Raw genomic sequence first — 20,740 nt, 5'->3', positions numbered from 1 at the left:
TGTAAAGCATAAATGTCTTGTTGTGGAGTCTCAGTGAAAAGGTCCTGCTCACAGAAGAAGTCATACAGCCGTCATGTGTGCATCGTATGACTTCCACAGGATGTCAGGAGTTTAGCCCTCAGGCTAGTGTTCATTGTTAGAAACAATCATGTAAGAATAGAACTTATGTGAGTGTGTATTGTAGAACTGGTTTTGACTAGATTGAAGCGTGCTTATTACATCGGCCATACAATGATTACTTAGAAAAGGACAAACACAGCAACTACACATACTGATGTGAAGCGCTTTGTGTACTTAGAAAAGCGCTATATAAATGTAATGAATTATTAAGTGTATAAGAAACTGACATTTCTATCCTTTGGTCAGAGAATATCCTGCAGCCTACTGAAGTGTGTGTGCTTAAGTTTTCCCTCCAGACATGTCTGAGTCAAGAATCCGCGGAAGAATCCTGAACCTTTGCTCAATCATTTTGGCCCACAAGGGTTAAGCTCATTTTTCCCCTACATTATTCAAACCGGCAACCCTCTGGACACAAGCTCATTTCTCTAACCTAAACGGTACTACCATGTTTGATTTAAAGCTTATGGGACAGCTTCATTGTTAAGAGGTGTTGGAGTCAGTTGTTGTTGATCAATATTCCACCACAGGGGGCAGTAGTGGACAAGGAAATGGAATCAACATGTGCAAGAAAGTGAACCTGTTGATCTGAACAAACGCAGCACTACCCAACCTGTACACATCTTGTCACTGCCTCCAAGTTGGTACACTGATCCAATCCTCATCTCTGTCTCTCAATGTCTTATCTCTACAAAATAAAAGCTGCGGGGTCTGAATGTGATACTCAAAAAAAGCATTCCTCGATCTCCGTACCTCTCAGTGCAGTCGGGGGTGTTGTTTTCACAGTGGATCCCGCTGAAGCCAGGCGGGCAGGTGCAGGTGTAGCTGTTGACGCAGTCGGTGCAGTTGGCCCCGTTCTTACACGGGTTACTCTCGCACTCGTTGATGTCCTCCTCGCACGTGGTTCCCCGAAACCCGGGCAGGCAGGTGCACATGAAGCTGTTCACCTCGTCCTTACAGAAGCCACCGTTGCTGCAGGGGTCTAGGGAGGGAGGAGGGATAGCGTTTGGTTTAGCTCAGCGACTGTGTTTCGGTGAATTTGGCTAGCTTGTGTTTTGAGGTCTTTTGGCCTTCCATGCGCTTTTTTTTTATCAATTAACGACCGTGAAGGAAAGGGCGTAACGGGAGAAGGATGGGAGCACTTACTGGGCTTGCAGTCGTCGATGTCGGTTTCGCAGTTGCGTCCGGTGTAGCCCGGGTTGCAGCCACAGCGGTAACTGCCCATGGTGTTTTGGCAGGCTGCCCCGTTGCGACAGGGGTTCTTCACGCACTCGTTGATGTCCACCTCACAGGTTTGGCCTAAGAGGGGAGGACAGAGGAGGAGAATGAGTAACTTTCTCTTGGAGATTTGGTGCTGTCTGATGAAGCCACAGAAATAGGATGGAAACCTGTGTGTGCACCTCTTTATTTAACTGGTAGCGCAAAACAGACACATGCAGGAAATGGTTCTTGCTGCTAAGCCACTATTGAAGGCCAGTTTGAAGCTCTGTATGCTTTTGTTCGAAGTTGAAATACTTTTAACTTTTCTTACTCTGTGTTCTGAGAGCTAAAACGTGCTTTTCTCTGTCAGGAACACACAACAGCGCAACCTTTCCATTAAAAATAACAAGAAAAAGAAGCCAATGGTTCCTGGTGGACACACAGGCGTACAGACGTTAATGTTTACCTTGCCATCCGTCAGGACAGTCACAGGAAAAGCTCTCATAGTCCTCTGACTCCTGACACACACCTCCATTCTTGCAGGGCTTGGGGCTGCAGGGGGCCAGCAAGGTCTCACAGTTCTCTCCTACAAAACACACACACACACACACACACATTAGAACACACCTCTAATAAAGAACATTACAAACTGTGCTTAATATTATTGTTTGACTATCATGTGGAAGTCATGAGCTTGGAGATAACCCGACCCACACGGACACCGAATCATCTTTCAATCAGTGCTATCAGAAGATTCTGGGCCCGCAGGCTCTTTCAGCATTAGAGGCCTACGGAGACATTTCCCTATCTGTTTCCACAACACACGGCCCGTACAGGAAGCCGGCTCCAGTTTCCGGCCATTGTCAAACCATTTGCTGTTCTGTGAGACAGGAAGCAGGCAAACAGGAAATGTGTCAAGCTCCCGTTCCCACCCCGTCACCGGCGAAAGCCCGTTATTTTTCAAGAGTTCTGTGGATTTTTCCAAAAAGACGACTCGACGAATAAAAAAGAAAGATCTGCCCTAAGGTGTTCCATCATTATCTGTTTTTGTAATAATAAGTGTGAAGGGATGGAGGGGAAATATTTTCCTGCTTTGTTATCAGGAATCCTTGTTCAAGTGTCACGGAGGGCCAGCGTCAATCTGTGTCTTTGAGCCCGGAGGAAGTCTTGCTGCTGAACTTTACTCGACAGTTATTTCACCCGCAGCACGTTTTTTCCTCTATGACCAATAACTTAAAAGGACGCAGGGCCTGGAAACTCTCTGCCAGTTAAGGAAATGCCAGAACGCTAGGCGAACATGACGGGCGTGTCAAATATTTTTCAATAATATTTTCATACCAGTGTATGGTAGAACGCAGTTGCACTTGTAGCCCGCGACATCGTCGATGCAGGTCCCCTGGTTGAGGCAGGGGTTGGAGGCACATTCGTTGATGTTGGTCTGGCAGCTTGGTCCTGCGGTTAGAGGGGAGAATATATTACACACACACACACACACTTCAGTGAGTGTAGAGGGTCAATGGTCAAGTGGATATGCAATGCTTGTGGTGTGGGAAGTGATGTTTTGAAGACACAAACACACACTAGCTGCATATATGTGCAAACCAAAACATTCACCAGCCCATCCCTCCCATTGCTTTCACTTCCACACACACACACACACACACACACAAACACACACACACACACACACACACATACAACACACAAACACTGACCGGTGAAGCCCATGCGGCAGGTGCACACGTATCCGCTTGTCATGTCCTTGCAGGTGCCTCCATTCATACATGGGTTGGACTCACATTCATTGTTGTTGATGTCACAGTTTTTACCACTCCAGCCAGAGTCACACAGGCATTTATAGCTGGAGGGGGGAAAGATTGACCAAGAGTCAGTGACAGATTTCAGTAGATTAACTAGATTCATTAATCCATTCACTTATTTTGCATTTTCAAAGGAAAAGTCCACTCTGGGATACACTTACACTGTTATATATTATCAATCTGTTGCCATTATTTTGTGATGATGTGTTATAATTTACTTTTTTGGTGTACCCACTTTTCCTCAACCTGCCTCGTCTACTTCTACTTCAGTTAGTGATTTCCTTTATTTCCCAGAATTACTTCCAACAACCCCCAGAGAACAGGCGTGAACTTGTTGCATTCGGCTGTGGGTTACACGTGTAGGTGGAGGGAGTGATAGCAATAGGAATAGCAGAGCAAGAATTTTTCCAGTCAAGAAAAAGTGACTCACATCCCTTACGCAAAACGAAACATGTCTTATGGCTGGATTGCATTCTGGTCTATTGTGGCTACTGTCAGTGGAGAAATTGGTCTCTCTGCCTCTTCTACGATGGATTTCTCCCTGTGTGATGGTTGAACTTCGGTGCAAAATAATGACAAAAGTCTAGAAAGAAGCCCTGGCTCTTTGATTCAGAGGGACTGACACCAAAACCTGACGTTTACTGTTGATATTTCCGAATTTTTTTCCTTTCATTTCCACTGTAGTTGCGGCGGAAATATCTCAATGTGACAACAGGGCGTCAATGTTTGGCCAGTTATCCACAGTAATAAGAAAATGGGCCCAAAATCTGTAACAGTGTTTTAGAGTGGATTTTTTCTTTAATCCATTGGAGAGTCGGCAACATGTTTTATTTGGTTAATTTAGTCCCGTTGAATATACCATCCTAGGTCAGTTTGCAGCCCGACTCACCCATTGACCTTGTCCTCACAGTGACCATGGATACAGGGGCTGCTGAGGCATTCGTTGACCTGGGAGAAGCAGGTGGTGTCATGGTAACCTTCCGGACACACGCAGGTGAAGCCGTTGATGCCGTCGATACAGGTGCCACCGTTGTGGCAGGGGTTGATGGCGCACTCATCGATGTTGATGTTACACATAGTGCCTGTTAAATGAACATATGGATGTGTAGCTTATTTTCTGGAGGAGGGCATTTAACTAATTATATCAGGTAATTGTGTTTTCAGTCTTTAGACAGGGAACTGGTGGGATTTGAAATGACTACAATCATTTTAACACACAATTTTGTACAATTGAAGTATCATTTTAAAGTACACAACGCCAAGTCACAGCAGCAGACAAAGCCACCACACAATAGGGTCTATATCTCGCTGCAGTGAATGTATCAATTTCCAGAAACATGAGGGGTTTTAAGTCGCCCTTTGTCGGCCACTTGAAGCGTTGACGCCATTCAGGCCGGTGCCACGCATAACATAAAGGCAGCCCATTTAGCTTTAAAGCAGGGACCGGCTTCCAAGCTTTTAAAAGCTCAACTTTCAGGAATCTTTCAGGGAATCTTTTCTCCCGCTCAAGTCCCCAGTGACTGTGTGCGCCAGAGTGTGTGTGTGTGTGTGTGTCCTCTCTTTGTGTGGGAGGGCAGCTTGCGTGTCCTAACAGCGGCAGGTTGGGGACAGGGAGGGACTGGAAAGTGACACCGGTCGAGCCTCAGAGGAGTGTGCTCACTCGCTCGCCATCTGTCACCCTCCCCATCAGGCCCACACTCCTCCATCCATACCTTCATTCCTCCCCTCCTCCGCCTCCAACTCTCATTGTCACCTGAGAGGCCTGAACAGGAGGCACATTTAGCCCGACTTAAATCAGCTCTTTCTGCAGATCGCACATCTGGAATAATTTGATCGTTAGAGGGAAGATGGCTGAAAGTCTCCCTGTAAGATGGAGCCTCTGTCATATTTCTAACACCCAAATGTTTTAGGACTGAGTGCTGAGGGTGTACAGGGGAAAGGGCATGACAACCCTCCAATCACCAGCCACTTACCGGTGTAGCCGGGCTCGCAGGCGCACTCGTAGCCGTTGATCTTGTCGATGCAGGTCCCATAGTCACAGGGTTTGCTCTTGCAGTCGTCTATGTTGATTTCACAGTTGACTCCTGACAGAAGAGGGCTTTCAGTAAGCTCAAATTTCTGACAATTTTGTGTTTGTCTGTGTCTGTGTGTGTGTGTGTGTGTCCTACCTGTGGTGCCCTTGGGGCAGATGCAGACGTATGCGTTCTCTCGGTCCTGGCAGGTGCCTCCGTTCCTGCATGGCTGGCTGACACACTCGTTGATGTTGGCCTCACACAGCCGGCCGGTGTAACCGGGCCGGCAGTAGCAGGTGAAGGAGGCCAGGCCGTCCTTACAGGTGCCGTAGTGACACGGGTCCGAGTAACACTCATTGATGTCCGTCTCACAGTGCCTCCCACTGTAGCCTAGCAAAGGAAGAGGATATTTGTTTTCTTTTGTATTGAAACATTCACTTTTCTACTATTTAGAATTGCTTTTTGTTTACATTATTGGGAATTTGGTGAATTTCATAGGCCTTACATTAAGTTACTTAAGTTGTGTTTTTCTCTTCTTACCATTCCAAACTATTCCCACTTGCTCCTTTAGAATTGCTAAATTTCACTGGCCTTAAATGTTGAGTCGTGTTTTTACTCTTCAATTTCAGTTTTTGTTCACTTTTGAAAAAACCTTTGTATACCTTCAGTGCACTCGCAGGTGTACTTGTTGGGCCCGTCTGTGCACTTGGCGCCATTTCTGCAAGGCGTGCTGGCACACTCATCGATATCTATCTGGCAAAGGTTCCCGGTGAAGCCTGGAAGAACAACAAGAGGGAGTTAGAGTGTGTGTGTGTGTGTGTGTGTGCGCGCATGTGTGTGTGTGTGTATAGAGGCGGTTACTGTGTTCTCACTATTTCAAACTATTCCCACTCCCTCTCATAATCCTGAGCCTGTATTATGACGAGGGCTCTCAACGAATCAGAAGGCTGCATGTTAATTAACAACTGCGCAACACTACAAGCGCTCTATTTTCCCTTTCACTCCTTTTCAGCACAGCTCCGAAAAGAGAGGGAGAGTGGGGGGACCAACTCGTCTAAAGGAGGGGGGGGGGGGCAGGGAGAGAGGGAAAGAAAGAAGGAAAGAATGAAAGTTGCGAGGCCTCCTGACCAAGGGGTGAGAGACAAAGGGGGGCCTGTCTGCTCAATGCAACGCCAAGCTGAGCCTGCTGCCTCCTTTGTGCCCCAAAACTTTTCCATCACAATGTGCATTCTCCTGTCTTGCTTTCGGCCCCCCCCATCCAACTCCCTCCCACTCCCTACCCGCCTCTAGAAAGGGCCAGCTTGACCTTTGGCCCTCTACTATTCAAGCCCCTTGTCATTCAAAATCAACCAGCAGGCTTTCTCTTTCTTTCCTCCAGTTATTCTCATCTCTGTTTTTTTTTCTTCTGCTTCTTCTCGTCTTCCCTCTGTCACTTGATGGTACAGTCCAAGGGCCAGTAGGAATCTAATCTGGAAGGGGGGGGTGTTGTTTGATGAAGAGATAAAGCTTCCCACCCCCCACCCCCCCTACAGGAACACACAGGTGGTTTAAGCCAAGAAGACAGACTCAGTTGTGGCTAATCCGGTGAGGAAGTATCTGCATGGCTGGCGGTGAGCTGACTTTTCTCCCAGTGGACTTACTTAGCAAACTCCATTCACTGTTTTCTGGCTGGGCCACAAGCGTACACATGACATGAGGACTGAAATACAAACACAAGCAGCACACACAGAGAGACATACACGTGTGTGTTTACATTTATACAAATACACACATGCACGTACACACCAGGGTCAGAAATGGCCGGGGGCTTTGGGGCAAAAATGCTCTTGAAAGTTCCTAAGATGCCAATGAAATTAATAGGAGTTTCGTTTTTGCACTTCAGCAAGCTCACATTTTTTGGTACGTAGTCGAATAGTGTGAATGTGACTACTGTCCCCCATGGGCCACCATAGGTGATTCGAGTCTATGATTCATTCAGTGCATTCTGGGCCAGAAAAATGGAGCGGTTTTTGATTAGAAAACAACCAAGTACGCAGCCTGAAGCAGTAGGAAATGTTGGTACCACACAGCCAGCAGTAGAAAATTCCAACCCCACACAAACCACTGTCAACAAAAACCCCCCCCCAAAAAAACTCAACAATCAAGGGCTAGAAGATGGAGTAGGGAAAACAACACCATCCTCTTCTGTAAGGCCTGCCGCCAGTTCCCAGCAGAGGGAAAGAAGTTGAAACATAGTCTAGCGGTGCAAATTGGGCGTTTATTTGCCAATACGCACCGCAAATGTATTATTTCATAGTTCAATAAATTTGCTCTCGACAAGGACCGAAATGCCTCTAAAATTCAGATCAAAGGAGCAAAAAAAATGCGCTCTGACAAAAAAAACAAAAAAAAAAAACACGCTCGCACACAGAAATACATGCATGCACTGGGACAAACACACACACACATACACACACCTCAGCAGCAAAAGAGGGATTTAGCCCCAGTCTCCTGGAATCAGACATTTCAATGGCCCTCAGTGGGGTTTCCATGGCTATGCCGTGTACAGGAATGAAAAGAGGGGACCCTAACCTTGGGCCTGGCTCGCAGCGGGGACAAATTTACATCTCAAGCAGGGCGACGAGGACCCCTCCCTCTCCCCTCTCCCCGCTCCCCCCCTCCGTTCCCCCTCCCCTCCCCTCCCTTACTCCTCCAGCGTAACCGTCTGTGCGTCTCAAACTCCCTGACCCCCCCCACCCCACTCTCAAAACCACTTTCACCACTGTCTCATTCAGGTCCTATCTCATGCTGCCTCCCCACATAACCCTCTCTCTCTCACTCACACACACACACACACACACACACAGACACACACACAGGGTTCTTTTAAGGCGCTAAGCTCTTGTGTTCGGTCCTGTACCCCCCTTTCTATTAATTCTACAGCTTCCTTACTAGGGTCTCTCTCTCTCTCTCTCTCTCTTTCTCTCAACAGGGGGAATCCTGCCTCTCTCCACCCAGGCCGCCTTTGATCCACCCGACTCGGAGCTACGCTATTTTCCTCCCCGAAAAAAAAAATCACTTCCACCTCAATGGTCCCACTGAAAGAATGAAAAACAAAAAACACATTTGGGGAGTTTGAAGAACCTTCCTTTCCTTTCTTCCTTTCTCTCTCTCTCTATCTCTCTCTCTCTCTCTCTCTCGCTCACTATCCAACATTCAATAGTTGCATTCCTTCTCCCCTGAACAAAGCATCAATACCTCTCACACAAATAGTGTAATTCCAATGGCATTTCTGGGGAGAAAGGCTGCAGCAGAACAACTAGCTGCTACGCTCGGCCCTCAAAATAGACCGAACGAATACCTCACCCACCGCCACAACACAGAAAACGCTCCTTTATGGAACATAGTCGTCGCCAGGCCTTCTATTATTAGCTCTCCCTTGTTCTCTCTTACAATCGCCATTCCTCTGGCCCTGAAAAACCGCAAGTTTCTGCTACAGTGAACTGCGCACTCATCAGACTTTGGAAGGGATAAAAAACTTGTTTAAAGTTCAAACTTCCTCAAGCCTTTCCCTATAGATTTTTTTTTTTCTTCCTCCTCGACTGCTGCGTTCGTTCGGGGCTACCCTGGCCTGCATAAGCCTGCCTCAGGGCTGGGATTAGCGCCCCGTCCAGAGGGGTGTTTGTGTGTGTCTGTGTGTGTGTGTGTGTTAGAGAGAGAGAGAGAGATATAGAGAGAGATCGACCTCCATGCCCCCCCCCCCCCCCCCCCCCCTCTGCGGCGGTGCGCCAGCCTCACCTGTGGGGCACTGGCAGTGGAAGGCGTTGATCTTGTCGATACACTTGCCGCTGTTCAGGCAGGGGCTGTTGCCGCACTCGTCAGTATCGATCTCGCAGAACTCCCCCTCGTAGCCTGGCCAATTAGCAAGGGAGGACCAAGGGGGGTTATTATTGGTTAGGGAGAAACATTCCTGGATTGCTACACTGCTGTAATGGATTTAAATGGTATAAAATATATGTATAAAACTATATAAATGGGACCATGTAGACAGGATAAGAATAAAGGCAGGTACACACCAAGCAAACTCTGGAGTTTTATGGGTATGAGGAGACGGATCTCTATCTTAACTGGTATAAACACCAGAGAAGGTAAATTACAGTAAAGAGCGCACACAAGTCCATCAGGCTTAGCTAAAGTTACAGGGGAATCAGATTTGTTTTGTCCCCCTCTGCCACCAGGTTACCAAAACCATCATAGTCCCATAAACAAGCTACTTGTGAGTCCATGTTAGTTTAGTTTACAAATCCTGGTTCGCCTGTTATTGGGCAGTGTGAACCTAAACAAACCAAGTACTTTTGTATTATTCAACATAGAAAAATGTCCACTAAGATTCAGACCAAAGAAAACATACTGATCACATTCTAAGAGAATGAAAATTACTTCAAAATGTGATTTACTTGCTGTATGTTGCCCTATGTGCTATAGACAGTGCAATAATTATACTGCAATAACTATAAAGATCAAGATCTTTTTGGCACCTACTAGTATGTGGTTAAAAGCAGTTCTGGTTGCATCAATTCACTCTTTAAAATTATAATAATCTTAAAACAATCTTAAAACATACCTGGCATGCAGATGCAGTGGAAGTCTCCTATCTGGTCCAGGCAGGTGGCCTCGTTCAGACACGGGTTGGACATGCACTCGTTGATGTCCAGCTCGCAGCGCGGCCCCACGTAACCCCGCTGGCACTTACACTGGAACGACCCTTTGGTGTTCAGACACTTCCCTGCATGCTCACACGGGTTGGAACCTATTAAAACACAGATAAGCACTTTGAGTATAAGACGCTAACAAGGAGCGATGTGAAAAGTGAATAAATATGTAATGACAGTGAGATGACTTGGGTGGTTTAGTGTTGTTTGACAGAGCCAAAACAAAGCCAAGACTGTGTGTGATTATAGCAGTAATACCCGGGAGGGCGTTATTTACTGTGATTATGGTTGCAATTATGGGTAGCGAGGTACCCATAATCACAGTAAAGAACGTGCTTGTATTTTGGCTTTTATACAACGGTTACCAATGTGTGTGGATTGATTGAAAACTTTCCCCACAGTAGTACGGATACATAAGTATTAAAAAACAGGGGAAAACAAGAACGATCGCTAAGCAGCTCCCTGAGATGGCAACCAATAAATCACATCAAGCTGTGTTTTATGGGAGTCATCAGCACAGTTGAAATGTGTCTTTGAGCAATCAAGAGCGCTTGGCAGAAACCACCCGTTGTATAATATAATACACAACAGACGGAGAGAGCTGGGCAGGTCAGCAGTGTGAGTTTTACCCAGCGAGCACTCGTCGACATCCTGGTCACAGGAAGCCCCGAAGTACCCAGGGGGGCAGGTGCAGAAGTGGTTTCCGCTGACGGGGTTGGTGTCACAGTTGGAGCCCTTCTGACACGGGTTGCTGATGCAGGCGTCGTCCAGCTGGCACAGGAGTCCTGGTGCAGGATACAGAAAGTGAACGTTACTACACTGAACTTTAACTCAACATTAACCCATCTGTTCGATCTGATGCACCAGTCACTTTACAGTTTACTGAGTAGCACTCATTTTTATTAAACTCTGCAACTCTGAATTCTATGCACTAGTCACGTTATATCTACAACCTGGACTGTAACATCTGAATTGTATCCACTACTCCCTTTTATACTAATACTGTTAATATTGCTTGTTTTGCTTGCACTGTTTTGCTTTTGTATTGTCCATGCTGCTCTTGTTTTACTTGTTTGAAATGTGCTGTGACTTTCACTGTGGAATGACAAGTTGAACTGAGTTGAATTAAACTCAAGTTGAAATAATAATAATAATCTGCCTGTGCAGTCTGTCTGTTGATCATTAAACAGACAGACTGCACAGGCAGATTATGGGAAAATGTGAAAATGGCCTACACTGAAACAACATAATATTGATATAAAATGTCAATCTGGGGAGGGATAGAGGGGGAAAAGAGACCCCTTATTACCAAAAAGCTAGTTGAAAAGAACTATTAACATTAGGCAACTTTGCATGTTGGCTACTCCAAATGGCAGTGAGAGGTAACTGATTGAAAAATTTGAACTTCAACACCCAGAAATCATGTAACATGTAGTGGACAATTACATTTGGGCAAAAAGAGAAAAATCTCAAATGTCAGTTTCAATTAGAGCAGATGGACGCTCTTCTCTACTGCAGCTCCACCTTGGGATCCAGGCTATTTGTGCAGCTGAAAGAGCTCCGTTCTGACCTGTGCGGCCGTGGGGACATTCGCAGTAGAAGGACGCGACGCGGTCGTGACAGGTGGATCCGTGGTGGCAGGCGGCGTTGGCACAGTCGTCGATGTTCTCGCTGCAGTCGTCCCCGGTCCAGCCGTTCACACACACACACTGGTAGCTGCCGTAGGTGTTGTGGCACGTGCCGCCGTTTTGGCAGGCGTTGGGCATCAGTTGGCACTCATCAACATCCTCTGTGCAGAGCTGGCCTGTGGGAGACCCAGGGGTCAAAGTATTGACGAAGGTTAATTATCTGCATCCCAAACACTGTTTTTCCTTGTGTGTGGGCTTGCTGCAGACAGAGTTTGGTAAAAAGCCGGTGCTCTTAAACCAGTCCTATGTACTTTGAATACATAACAGAGAAAACACAAGTGCAGGTTGACATCCAAGTTCATAAAGTCCCTTTAAAATAAATGTTGAATTACAACAATCGGTTAAGGAATCACTGAGATTTTGAACAATATGTTTGGGAAAAAGAGCAGTTATCAAAAAAAAAAGTTAGTGCACTTTTTAGACAAACGCTTCAACCGATTTCAAAAATTCTTAAATAAATAAGCACAGAGAACAACTGTACAACAGAAGACGAAAAATTCAATGTTGGGCAAAAATGGGTTAATCTGATCAGAATAAGTGATCGTCAGTTTAGTTTCCTAACTCAGCTATAGACTGGGGCCAGTTGCATAAAGATAGACCCAGTCTTAGACTTAAATATGACCTTAAGTCAAACTTGCCATAGACACTTTTATATTTACCTGTTCCTACTACTTCTTGATTTTTGTAGATCTCTAATGGTTTGTTTCTGTCTCTAAAGACTCACTCTTCTTCAGGTTCTTTCCAAAAACCAAAGATTTGCCATCCTTTATGAAATAGCTACAGTATTTAAACTTCCCGCTCTGACAGTTAGGCCGACTCGTTGCCATAACAACAAACTCAAGATTAGCCAGGGGGAAGGTGGCTAACTTTCCTACCTCAAAATAAGTCAGTCGTAATATTTAAGTAACAGACAGTCTTAATTAGCCTAGTCCAACCTGAGAATGTAAGACCAGTCTAAGGCTTGGACTAGTCTTGCCCCTGGGCTGGTAAATGTAAAGGGAAATCCCCATTCATACCTGTAAATTCTGGCCTACACTGGCAGTTGTAGGTGTTGACTCCATCTACACAGGTTCCTCCATTCTGGCACTCATGGCCTGGACAGTCATCAATGTTGTGGTCGCAGTTCTTTCCTGAAAAACCTGAAGGTAGAAAGAGAGACAATTGTTTCAGTGTACATGGTTGGATTTGCTTCACTCTGTGTCAGTGTGCCATCGCTGCCACTGAAGGCCTCAGATACTCAGTTGCTCATTCCTCCTGGTTTCAAAACAACTTTCTCCCATTCACTACAAAGGGAGCGAAACTCCTCAGCAGTTGAATGTGGTCAACTGTCTTTTTCCTCCGAGGAAAGAAGGCAGCTGTACCCTCTTGAGGTCTGTGGCAAGACACACACACACACACACACACACACACACACACACTTCTCTCATATGAAGTAACAACCACTCTGCTATAGAGTTACACAACATGCAACCACTGGACTGCACTAAATGGCATACTGGGTAATGCCAAGTGAAAATCAAAACCAGTACAAGTCAGCACCGGCATCGCCAAGAGTTCATTCATAAAATATCTATTTCTGTTATTCTTGTTACTGAAAGCCAAATGTGAATTTAATATCATTCTTCCAACTGTTGTGTGCAGAAGTGTTAGATGTAACTCTTAGTGATAATTTTAGTGTTACTTGTGAAAACCACATAAAAATATGAAGCTTGAAGCTTTGGATTTCCAGAGTTTCCCAGACAAGCTTTTATTTTTCTGTACTATTCCTATTTATTTTCCTATTTGACCCTAAACATTGCACTCTTTACTATTGGTTGCTTGCAATTTGCATGATCTAGGAACTGAAGCTTATCTTACAGTTGCACTCATTATAAACCAATCAATGAGTGTCAGCTAACTACCGAAAATGCTATGTGTAAAAAAATACTATAAGTTTTTTCTTTTTCCTTTTTAAAACAAGAGATATAATACTAACATAATAATAAGAGCAAGCAGAGGAGATGGTAGAGAAGGGATGGAAAGGTGGCGTACAGATTCACTGGATTCATGGATTTCTAGTGGAAAAGCAGTAGAAAGCAAGGCAAGACTAGGCTGTGTGGAAGTGATGAGGCAATGGGCGGGGCTTTAGTCCCAGCAAGCTTTGCTTCACTCCGCTATGTGAAAAGGATGTTGTCCCTTGACCATTTCCTTACGATAAGGCCTGATGCCTTCCTGCTCAGCCTTGTTCACACAGAGCACACACACACACACACACATATACATACACACACACACACACACACGACACAACAGGAGCAGGAACGGCCCTGCCTTAAATGACATCATCTCTTAACCAGTGACTAGAGCAGGCGCTGACATTTAGGTCGGCCTGAGAGACTGAGAGAGTAAAACAGTGAATTTAGGAATGAATTACCTGACACTATTGGCTAAAGCAAGAGGGGCATATGATCCCACTATAGCTTCAGCTTACTCAGGTCCTATCTTCTATATATTTCATCTGAAGGTTTTTTTTCTAAAACCAATGACAAAACAAAATTTTCCTCTTATTTTCAACAAGAATAGGTGTAATGATTCAGAATGTGGTCTGGCTCAATGGATTCCAATACGAGTTGGGCCCCCTTCTAAGTTATTGGGCCCTGATGTGATACGATGATAAAAGCCTAGTAGACCCTCACACACAGCTGTAACCAAAATCCAGGTGATGGGAAAGTAATACGGGCAGAAATGTGTGTATAGGTGTCATGAAGCAACAAGGATTTCACTAAACTCCCTAGGCAGTTCGTAGGAAAGCCATGAATCTAGCAGGGACTGGGACTTCCTGTACCTGGCACACAGGAGCATTCGTAGCTGGTCTCTCCCTTCTGAATGCAGGTGCCCCCGTTGTGGCAGGGGGAGGGGTTGCAGGGCATGTAGCGGCTCTCGCAGTGCTTGCCCGTGAACTCCTGCGGGCACTGGCAGCGGTACGTGCCGACCTCGTTGACGCACGTGCCGCCGTTCTTGCAAGGCGAGGGGCTCTGCGCGCACTCGTTGACGTCCTGCTTGCAGGTCTGGCCGTAGAAGAAGGGCGTGCAGGTGCAGATGTAGTGCGACTCGAAGGCAGAGCACTGGCCGCCGTTGGCACAGGGGTTTGAGGCGCAGGGGTCGGCTTGTTGGCACAGTTTACCTGGAGACACACGGAGAAATGAGATGCATGATGTCTGAGACAGGCTTCGTTCTCACAACAGGTTCGGAATAAATAAACGCTCGCATCGGCTGTCCATGTTAAGGAAACTTCTTTACGTTTTTTTGGGCTTGGTTATTGTGTTAATCTAACCCAAGGGAAAGCATCCAGTCTGTATCATAGTTGTTCTCAGTCATTTCTGTTTAGCCCTAATTTGAAATGTCTTGATATCAACACCCATCCAGATTCTTCAAATTCATCACAGACTCTACACAAATATATATATTTTCTGGTGCAATCTTTGAATCTATAAGCTCATTTTATTATGCAATAGAGCAAATCCTTTGTTTAGTGTAGCATTCTGCATGCTAACAGAATCTGACGACTTTCAGCTGATTCTCTCAGTACAAATGTCCATAAACAGGAAGAAAACTTGACTTCTCATTGTGAGAATCCAACATTTTGAAGCTTTGTTACCTTTTTATGCATTAAATTTAATACTTACATCCCAAAAAAAATTGGTACTGTACTGTACTGATTGGTGTCATTTTTCAATACCCAGCCATACTCCTATGTCATAACACTGTTTTGCATTACCTGACCATCCAGGCGGGCAGCGGCACTTGTACGTCCGGAGGCCTTCCAGCTCGCAGGTTCCTCCGTTGCGACACGGCGAGCTGAGGCAGGCGTCGATGGGCGTCATGCAGCGGCGGTCGGTGTAGCCCAGTCTGCACGTGCAGCTGAAGTCCACCGTGTTGCCCCGGGATACGGCGCGACACAAGCCGCCGTTCATGCATGGCGAGGTGAAGCACGGGTCGCGGAACTGGCACCTGCTCCCTACGTATCCGTCCCGACACCTGGAGGAGGGACAGGACAGGCGGAGAGGAGTCAGAGAGGGACGGAGAGTCAGCAACATTCTCTGAGGCTCAGGAAGGCGCCGGTCGCTTTTGAGGAAGACGTGAGTAACTTCTGTAGACTGCAACATGTATTTCCTCATATCACCTTAATCTCTCACTCACAGGTACACAACCTTATAATGTTACTCCTACTATTGAATAGGGTTCGACTGATATGGGTTTTTTGAAGGCTGATACTGCTATGTTTGAAGCTGCCGATAGCCGATACTCAACACCTTTAAATTTGACCCATCTTATGCCCAAAAAATTGTAAGCATTCAGTGTTTCTCCAAGAAATCCATTGTTGGCAGGGTGGAAAAACTTTTCTTTATGTAGCTATGGCCCAGGAGGAATGTCCATCATATCGGTGGTGGACAACCCATCCAATATTTAACTAAAGCCCAATATCATCCTGATATATTAGCAAACCAACCAATATATCTGAATTCCCATTCCTTACTTAATTTTCCTCATCTAAAATTAACATCACAAAAAGCAGGACCCGTGAAAGGGAATTCAACCACACTGTTTTCACCTATTTTTCAGCTCAGTGCAGATTAAAGAGTTCACAAGGGCAAGAAAATGCTTTGGACTAGCAAGGGTCATCCCATTGTGTGCTACTGTGCTTATAAATCTATTGCATGGGAAACAGCCTTTGCCAATAGGACTAACTAGCCATTTCTGTGAAAGGAGGGTCAGGCGGCTGTGTCCTGCCTCGCTGTTTTTACAACTCGGCAACACCGGCATGAGAAACTATGCGGCAAACGGGACATTCGTCTTTCTACCATCACCCCCCCCCCCCCCCCCCCCCCCCCTCACACAATGTGTTTTAGGCCGTAAAACAGAGTGGCTTGAAGAGATGGAGGGAGGAGAGGAGGGGGAGAGACTGAGAGAAGGAGGGGGGACAAACTCCTGTGATGTTTCTCACAGGTTGTGTTGGAGTCATAAATGTTGGACCCCAACGAACAAGTTCCCAGAGAGAGAGAGAGAGAGAGAGAGAGAAAGAGAGACAGAGGGAGAGAGAGAGAGAGAGAGAGAGAGACAGAGGGAGAGAGAGAGAGAGAGAGAGAGAGAGAGAGAGCTGCTGCAGATCACAGCGACAGATTTACACATTTACAATTACAAAGAGAGGAGTTGAAGGGTGTCCCCTGAGGATATGCGCGGCTCAACAAAAGGGCCACACACACACACAGCATGCACACACACATTCATACACAGTGTGCAATCTCTTACACACACACACACACACACACACACACACACATACATACACACACACAGGATTCTCACATACAGATTATACACAGGCACTCGTAGGTTTACGTTCACATTCGCAGTCACACATAAACAGGCACGCACACACACACACACACACACACAATAGGGGTGTGACATAAAGATGGTCACACCAACTGTCCCATAGCTCAATCAGACTCTGCTTTGCGCTGCACTGGAACCTCCCTACTGCCAGATTCCCATATTCATCACCTTCAAAAGGTTCAATACTGTTGTCAACAATGCTGGGTGGCCGGGGAGAGTCGGTCAATACAAAAAACAAAGCATCTGCTCAATAGCACCAGGGAGGGTAGAGAAGAAAAAAAAATCTGTGGTGTTTGGAATTCTTGTCCGTAATCCTGTCTCTTCAAAAGTTGAGACAGGAAAAGCGGCCATCATGGCACCCTTCAGCAGCTCTTAGGGCTGAAATGTGCTTGCTTCAGCCCTTTTGTCAGCACTCATTCATCCAGAGGACAAGGCAGTGTCTATGCCACAGTGTTTGAGCTGCGAGCCAACATTATGGCAAACTTCAAAAGCGCCGTGCCGCCACCTCAATGCTCGTTATTCTTCCCGACCAGAGAGGATTTTCTCCAAACATCAGACAAGGGGTCGAAAGAGGAAACTCTTGTCAAGAGAGCCATGAAAGATTTCTGAAAAACTTCCACTCGGGCAAATTCCTGAGTAAACTGCAGCGCAGGAAAATTACACGGTGAATATCTGGGAATCGAAAAAAAAAAAAAGACTATTCATTTTGTTTGTTTTTTCTGCTCCAATTTGTGATAAACAACGGTTGCTTTGGAATATTGTCGTGTTTTCCCCCTCCTGCAGAAACAATATTCTGCATAATATATCCTCCTAACATCAAAGCAGCCTTCCCACAACAACAAAACCCACTGTCACACTCAAATACCTGAGCAGAGCCAACGAGTCTATTAGCCCTGAGGGGCTGGCAGAATCACGTCCCAAAACATTCCCAGGGGGTCCAGTACGTGTGTGTGTGTGTGTGTGTGTGTTATATGTGTGTGTGTGTGTGTGTGTGTGTGTGTCAGTGGGGGCCAAGCTGTGCCCCCCTGTAGGGACAGGCGTGTGTTTAGACAGGGTCTCCCTCTCAGGGGATTAGGCAGTCCTAGAACTGTGGCTAGCAAAAGAAAACATCACATGCTAGGCTGCCCGCTGCATAAACACTGAGGGAGTCGTGGCATGTCACCATGTTTAGAGTGGAGAGCGGTACCTTGGCTGAGCGTCATAGAGCTCGGGATCACTAGCGGATCTCTGTAGCATTAAGGATAAATGGTGAGAAAAAGAAAATATAAAATCATTTTCTACTTCGAGGACAGAGGGAAGAAGCGCTATTTAGGTCTGATGTTAACAGACAGGTGCTCTTTGGAGGGGCAGGTAGATTCAAACTGATACTAGAAAACTTTGGATCCTTCAATTGCTGGTAAAAAAAAATATTTAAAAAGCAGTGACCCAAAAAGAAAACCAGGCACTCTGTCCTTAGTGAAAAAGATTAAAAGCCTTTATTACATGTGCTGCAAGGCAATTAAAAATGACTAATGCGTGTTGACCTATGGTCTTCTTCAGGGTCATGAATGATTTTTACCAGCAAGTAAAAGGATCATTTTCTGGTATCATTTTCTTCTTCATGTCGCTCCAGATTTATGCATATTTTCCCAAATACGCATAAGCAAATAGGGAGAATCTGCAGTGTCTAACTGGTTGGGATGGGACGCTCTCTATTGCAGCCCCACTGTGTGATTTAGGCTGATAAGACGGTTTATTTTTACATAAAAATCTTGTTTAGTGCAGCTTTAAGAATTCATCCACAGAATTCCTGAGCATCCATAGTCATTCCCTTACAGGACAGCAGGTGCGTGTGTGTGTGTGTGTGTTTATGTGTGTGTGTGTGTGTGTGTGGTGCAGAGGGGGGGCAGTGGAGAGCAGCAGCAGAAGTGGCTGCTAGAAGGCCAGTCCAGTTAAGACCCAGCGGTGGCGGCGGCGGGTGCTGAGGTCGTGAGGCGCCGCACGAGCTCGCTGGAAAAAGGCCGCAGGGAGCAGGTGCGCATGTTAATGAGGAGACGGCAGCTGCTGCCCCGGCCATTCACCCCCCCCTCCCCAACCACCACCACCCCATCCAACCCCTCCGCCTCCTTCCTTTCCCAGTGCTCCCCCCACCCCATCCTACCCTCATCCTCAACCCCCGGGAGAAAATGGAGAGGCCTAGGCACTGCAAAAAAAAAATCTTCACATGTAATTTAGTGGCATATTTTCATTTTTAAAATCTTGTTTTTTCTCAATACAAGTGAAAAGTTTTGTGGCGGTGAGATGGGGTGGGGGGGGGGGGGGCAAGAAAATGCCACTTTCTTCCACAGCAGTTTGACTTGTTAGAGGAATTATCTTGAAACAAGGCATAAAATAAGGCAGATGACTCCACTAGTATCAAGAAAATGACACTATAAAAGAAAATTCTTGAAACACCAGTTGATCTGCATTGCAAAGTGAAAATATCTCTCAGATTTTTTAGAAAATGAAGGTTTTAAGACTCAGCGCTAGATTAAATGACGTGTTAAGATGGACATTTTTTACAGTGTGGGTGTTTGAATGGCCGCCCCCCCCCCCCCCTCCCTACTCAGTGGAGAAATGGAGAGTGAGAAAGAGCGAGCGAGGGAGAGAAAAGAGAGGGAGAGAGAGAGAGAGAGAGAGAGAGAAAGAGAGAGAGCGAAGGATGAGTGGGCCCATTGTTTTTCCTCCCCATTCAGAGTTGACCACAGGCCGGGCGCATTCAGCTGTTAAACCTCCTCTTTCCTCTCCTCCCCTCCTCTCTCTCTCTCTCTCTTTCCAAAAAAACTTTCTCTAAATCTTCCCCCTTTATGTATGGCTCATCCCTGGATTTTCTCCCTTTTTTCCTTATTATTGGTTCACTCCTCCTTTAACTTCCTCTGTTCAAAGCCCCAATGCGTACAGTCGCTGGCATCCGCTCCCTCCCCTCTGTGTACCTTCTTTCACTCTTTCCCTCCAAACCCAGCACCCCCCCACCCCCCACCCCCTCCACCCCCTCCATCCAAACCCCCATTTCTTTTCATAGGGTTGGCTAGATTTGTAAGACACCATATTAGGATTTATAAGTCTCAACTGACTACTGCGCACTCCCCAAAAAACTTTCCCTACTCCAAGCTGTTCTGCAGCTTTTTCAGCGGTCTGCCATGTTCGAGGCTAAGTGTGAGGCGAAAGAGAAGCTTTAAAAAAACAAAAACAAATCCCAAACACACAAGCAGCAAGACAAACAAAGGCGTCTGAAAGAAAGGAAATTGGAACTGGTTTGGTGGGGTTTTATAGTGGGGAGCTGCCAGTGGGGAGAAAAGAGAAGAGGGGGGGGGGATGAAAAAGAGAGCAAGAGAGGGGGGTTACCGGTTTATAAGGAATGTTGGTGTTTACTCTAAAAAGCTGCCCAATGTCTCCTGTCCCGATCCTTAACCCGGGAAACCTCAATAGAGGCTAGCTGGCAGCCTCACTTTACGGTTCCCCGAAAAAACTCACACCGGCTTTGAAACGGGGATCTGGCCTCCCTCGCCCTCGCAAAGCAGCCCAGCGTCTCACACCGAGGCCCAAAAGACAAACAGCCGGAGCCCCTTCTCCTTTACCTTGCCCCACGTGGACGCACTGTCCAAACACACTCAGGCTGAGGTGCTAGCAGTAAGTCAACTGTAGCACACGCGAGGCAAAGAATGCTAACAGTTTGCTCTTTAACTTGGCGAGAGCCCGTCAAATACACGGTCAGCACAAAACGGCTTTTACAGGCGTTCGAGTTAACTGCCTCAATAAGAGCTCAAACTTATAAATAGGGGGATAAGACAAAAGATATTCAACGACTCTTTTATAGA

General features: G+C 46.2%; 1 protein-coding gene across 3 annotated transcripts in view; it reads right to left on the bottom strand.

Moving 5' to 3' along the window:
- Nucleotides 1-20,740, bottom strand: part of notch1b (notch receptor 1b) — a 42,350-nt gene that overhangs the window by 13,754 nt on the left and 7,856 nt on the right. For 2 of the 3 annotated variants that reach the window (XM_071524139.1, XM_071524140.1), the window contains exons 3-18: nt 15,286-15,545; nt 14,353-14,691; nt 12,545-12,667; nt 11,411-11,644; nt 10,470-10,625; nt 9,753-9,938; nt 8,927-9,040; nt 5,812-5,925; nt 5,306-5,539; nt 5,111-5,221; nt 4,027-4,219; nt 3,033-3,178; nt 2,656-2,769; nt 1,784-1,903; nt 1,264-1,416; nt 871-1,099 (exon numbers count right to left, since the gene is read on the bottom strand). In XM_071524139.1, coding sequence (XP_071380240.1) covers nt 871-1,099; nt 1,264-1,416; nt 1,784-1,903; nt 2,656-2,769; nt 3,033-3,178; nt 4,027-4,219; nt 5,111-5,221; nt 5,306-5,539; nt 5,812-5,925; nt 8,927-9,040; nt 9,753-9,938; nt 10,470-10,625; nt 11,411-11,644; nt 12,545-12,667; nt 14,353-14,691; nt 15,286-15,545 — 2,826 coding nt within the window. The remainder of the gene's footprint in view (nt 1-870; nt 1,100-1,263; nt 1,417-1,783; nt 1,904-2,655; nt 2,770-3,032; nt 3,179-4,026; nt 4,220-5,110; nt 5,222-5,305; nt 5,540-5,811; nt 5,926-8,926; nt 9,041-9,752; nt 9,939-10,469; nt 10,626-11,410; nt 11,645-12,544; nt 12,668-14,352; nt 14,692-15,285; nt 15,546-20,740) is intronic. The other variant, XM_071524141.1, reaches the window with a different exon arrangement.

This window comes from Centroberyx affinis, unplaced genomic scaffold (assembly GCF_046629955.1).
Source record: "Centroberyx affinis isolate AG114_WGS23_722 - 3 ecotype Tasmania unplaced genomic scaffold, CSIRO-AGI_Caff_v1 ptg001156l_1, whole genome shotgun sequence".
Taxonomy (NCBI): domain Eukaryota; kingdom Metazoa; phylum Chordata; class Actinopteri; order Beryciformes; family Berycidae; genus Centroberyx; species Centroberyx affinis.
Note: the sequence above shows the minus strand (reverse complement) of the source record. Positions and strands in the feature narration are given on the sequence as shown.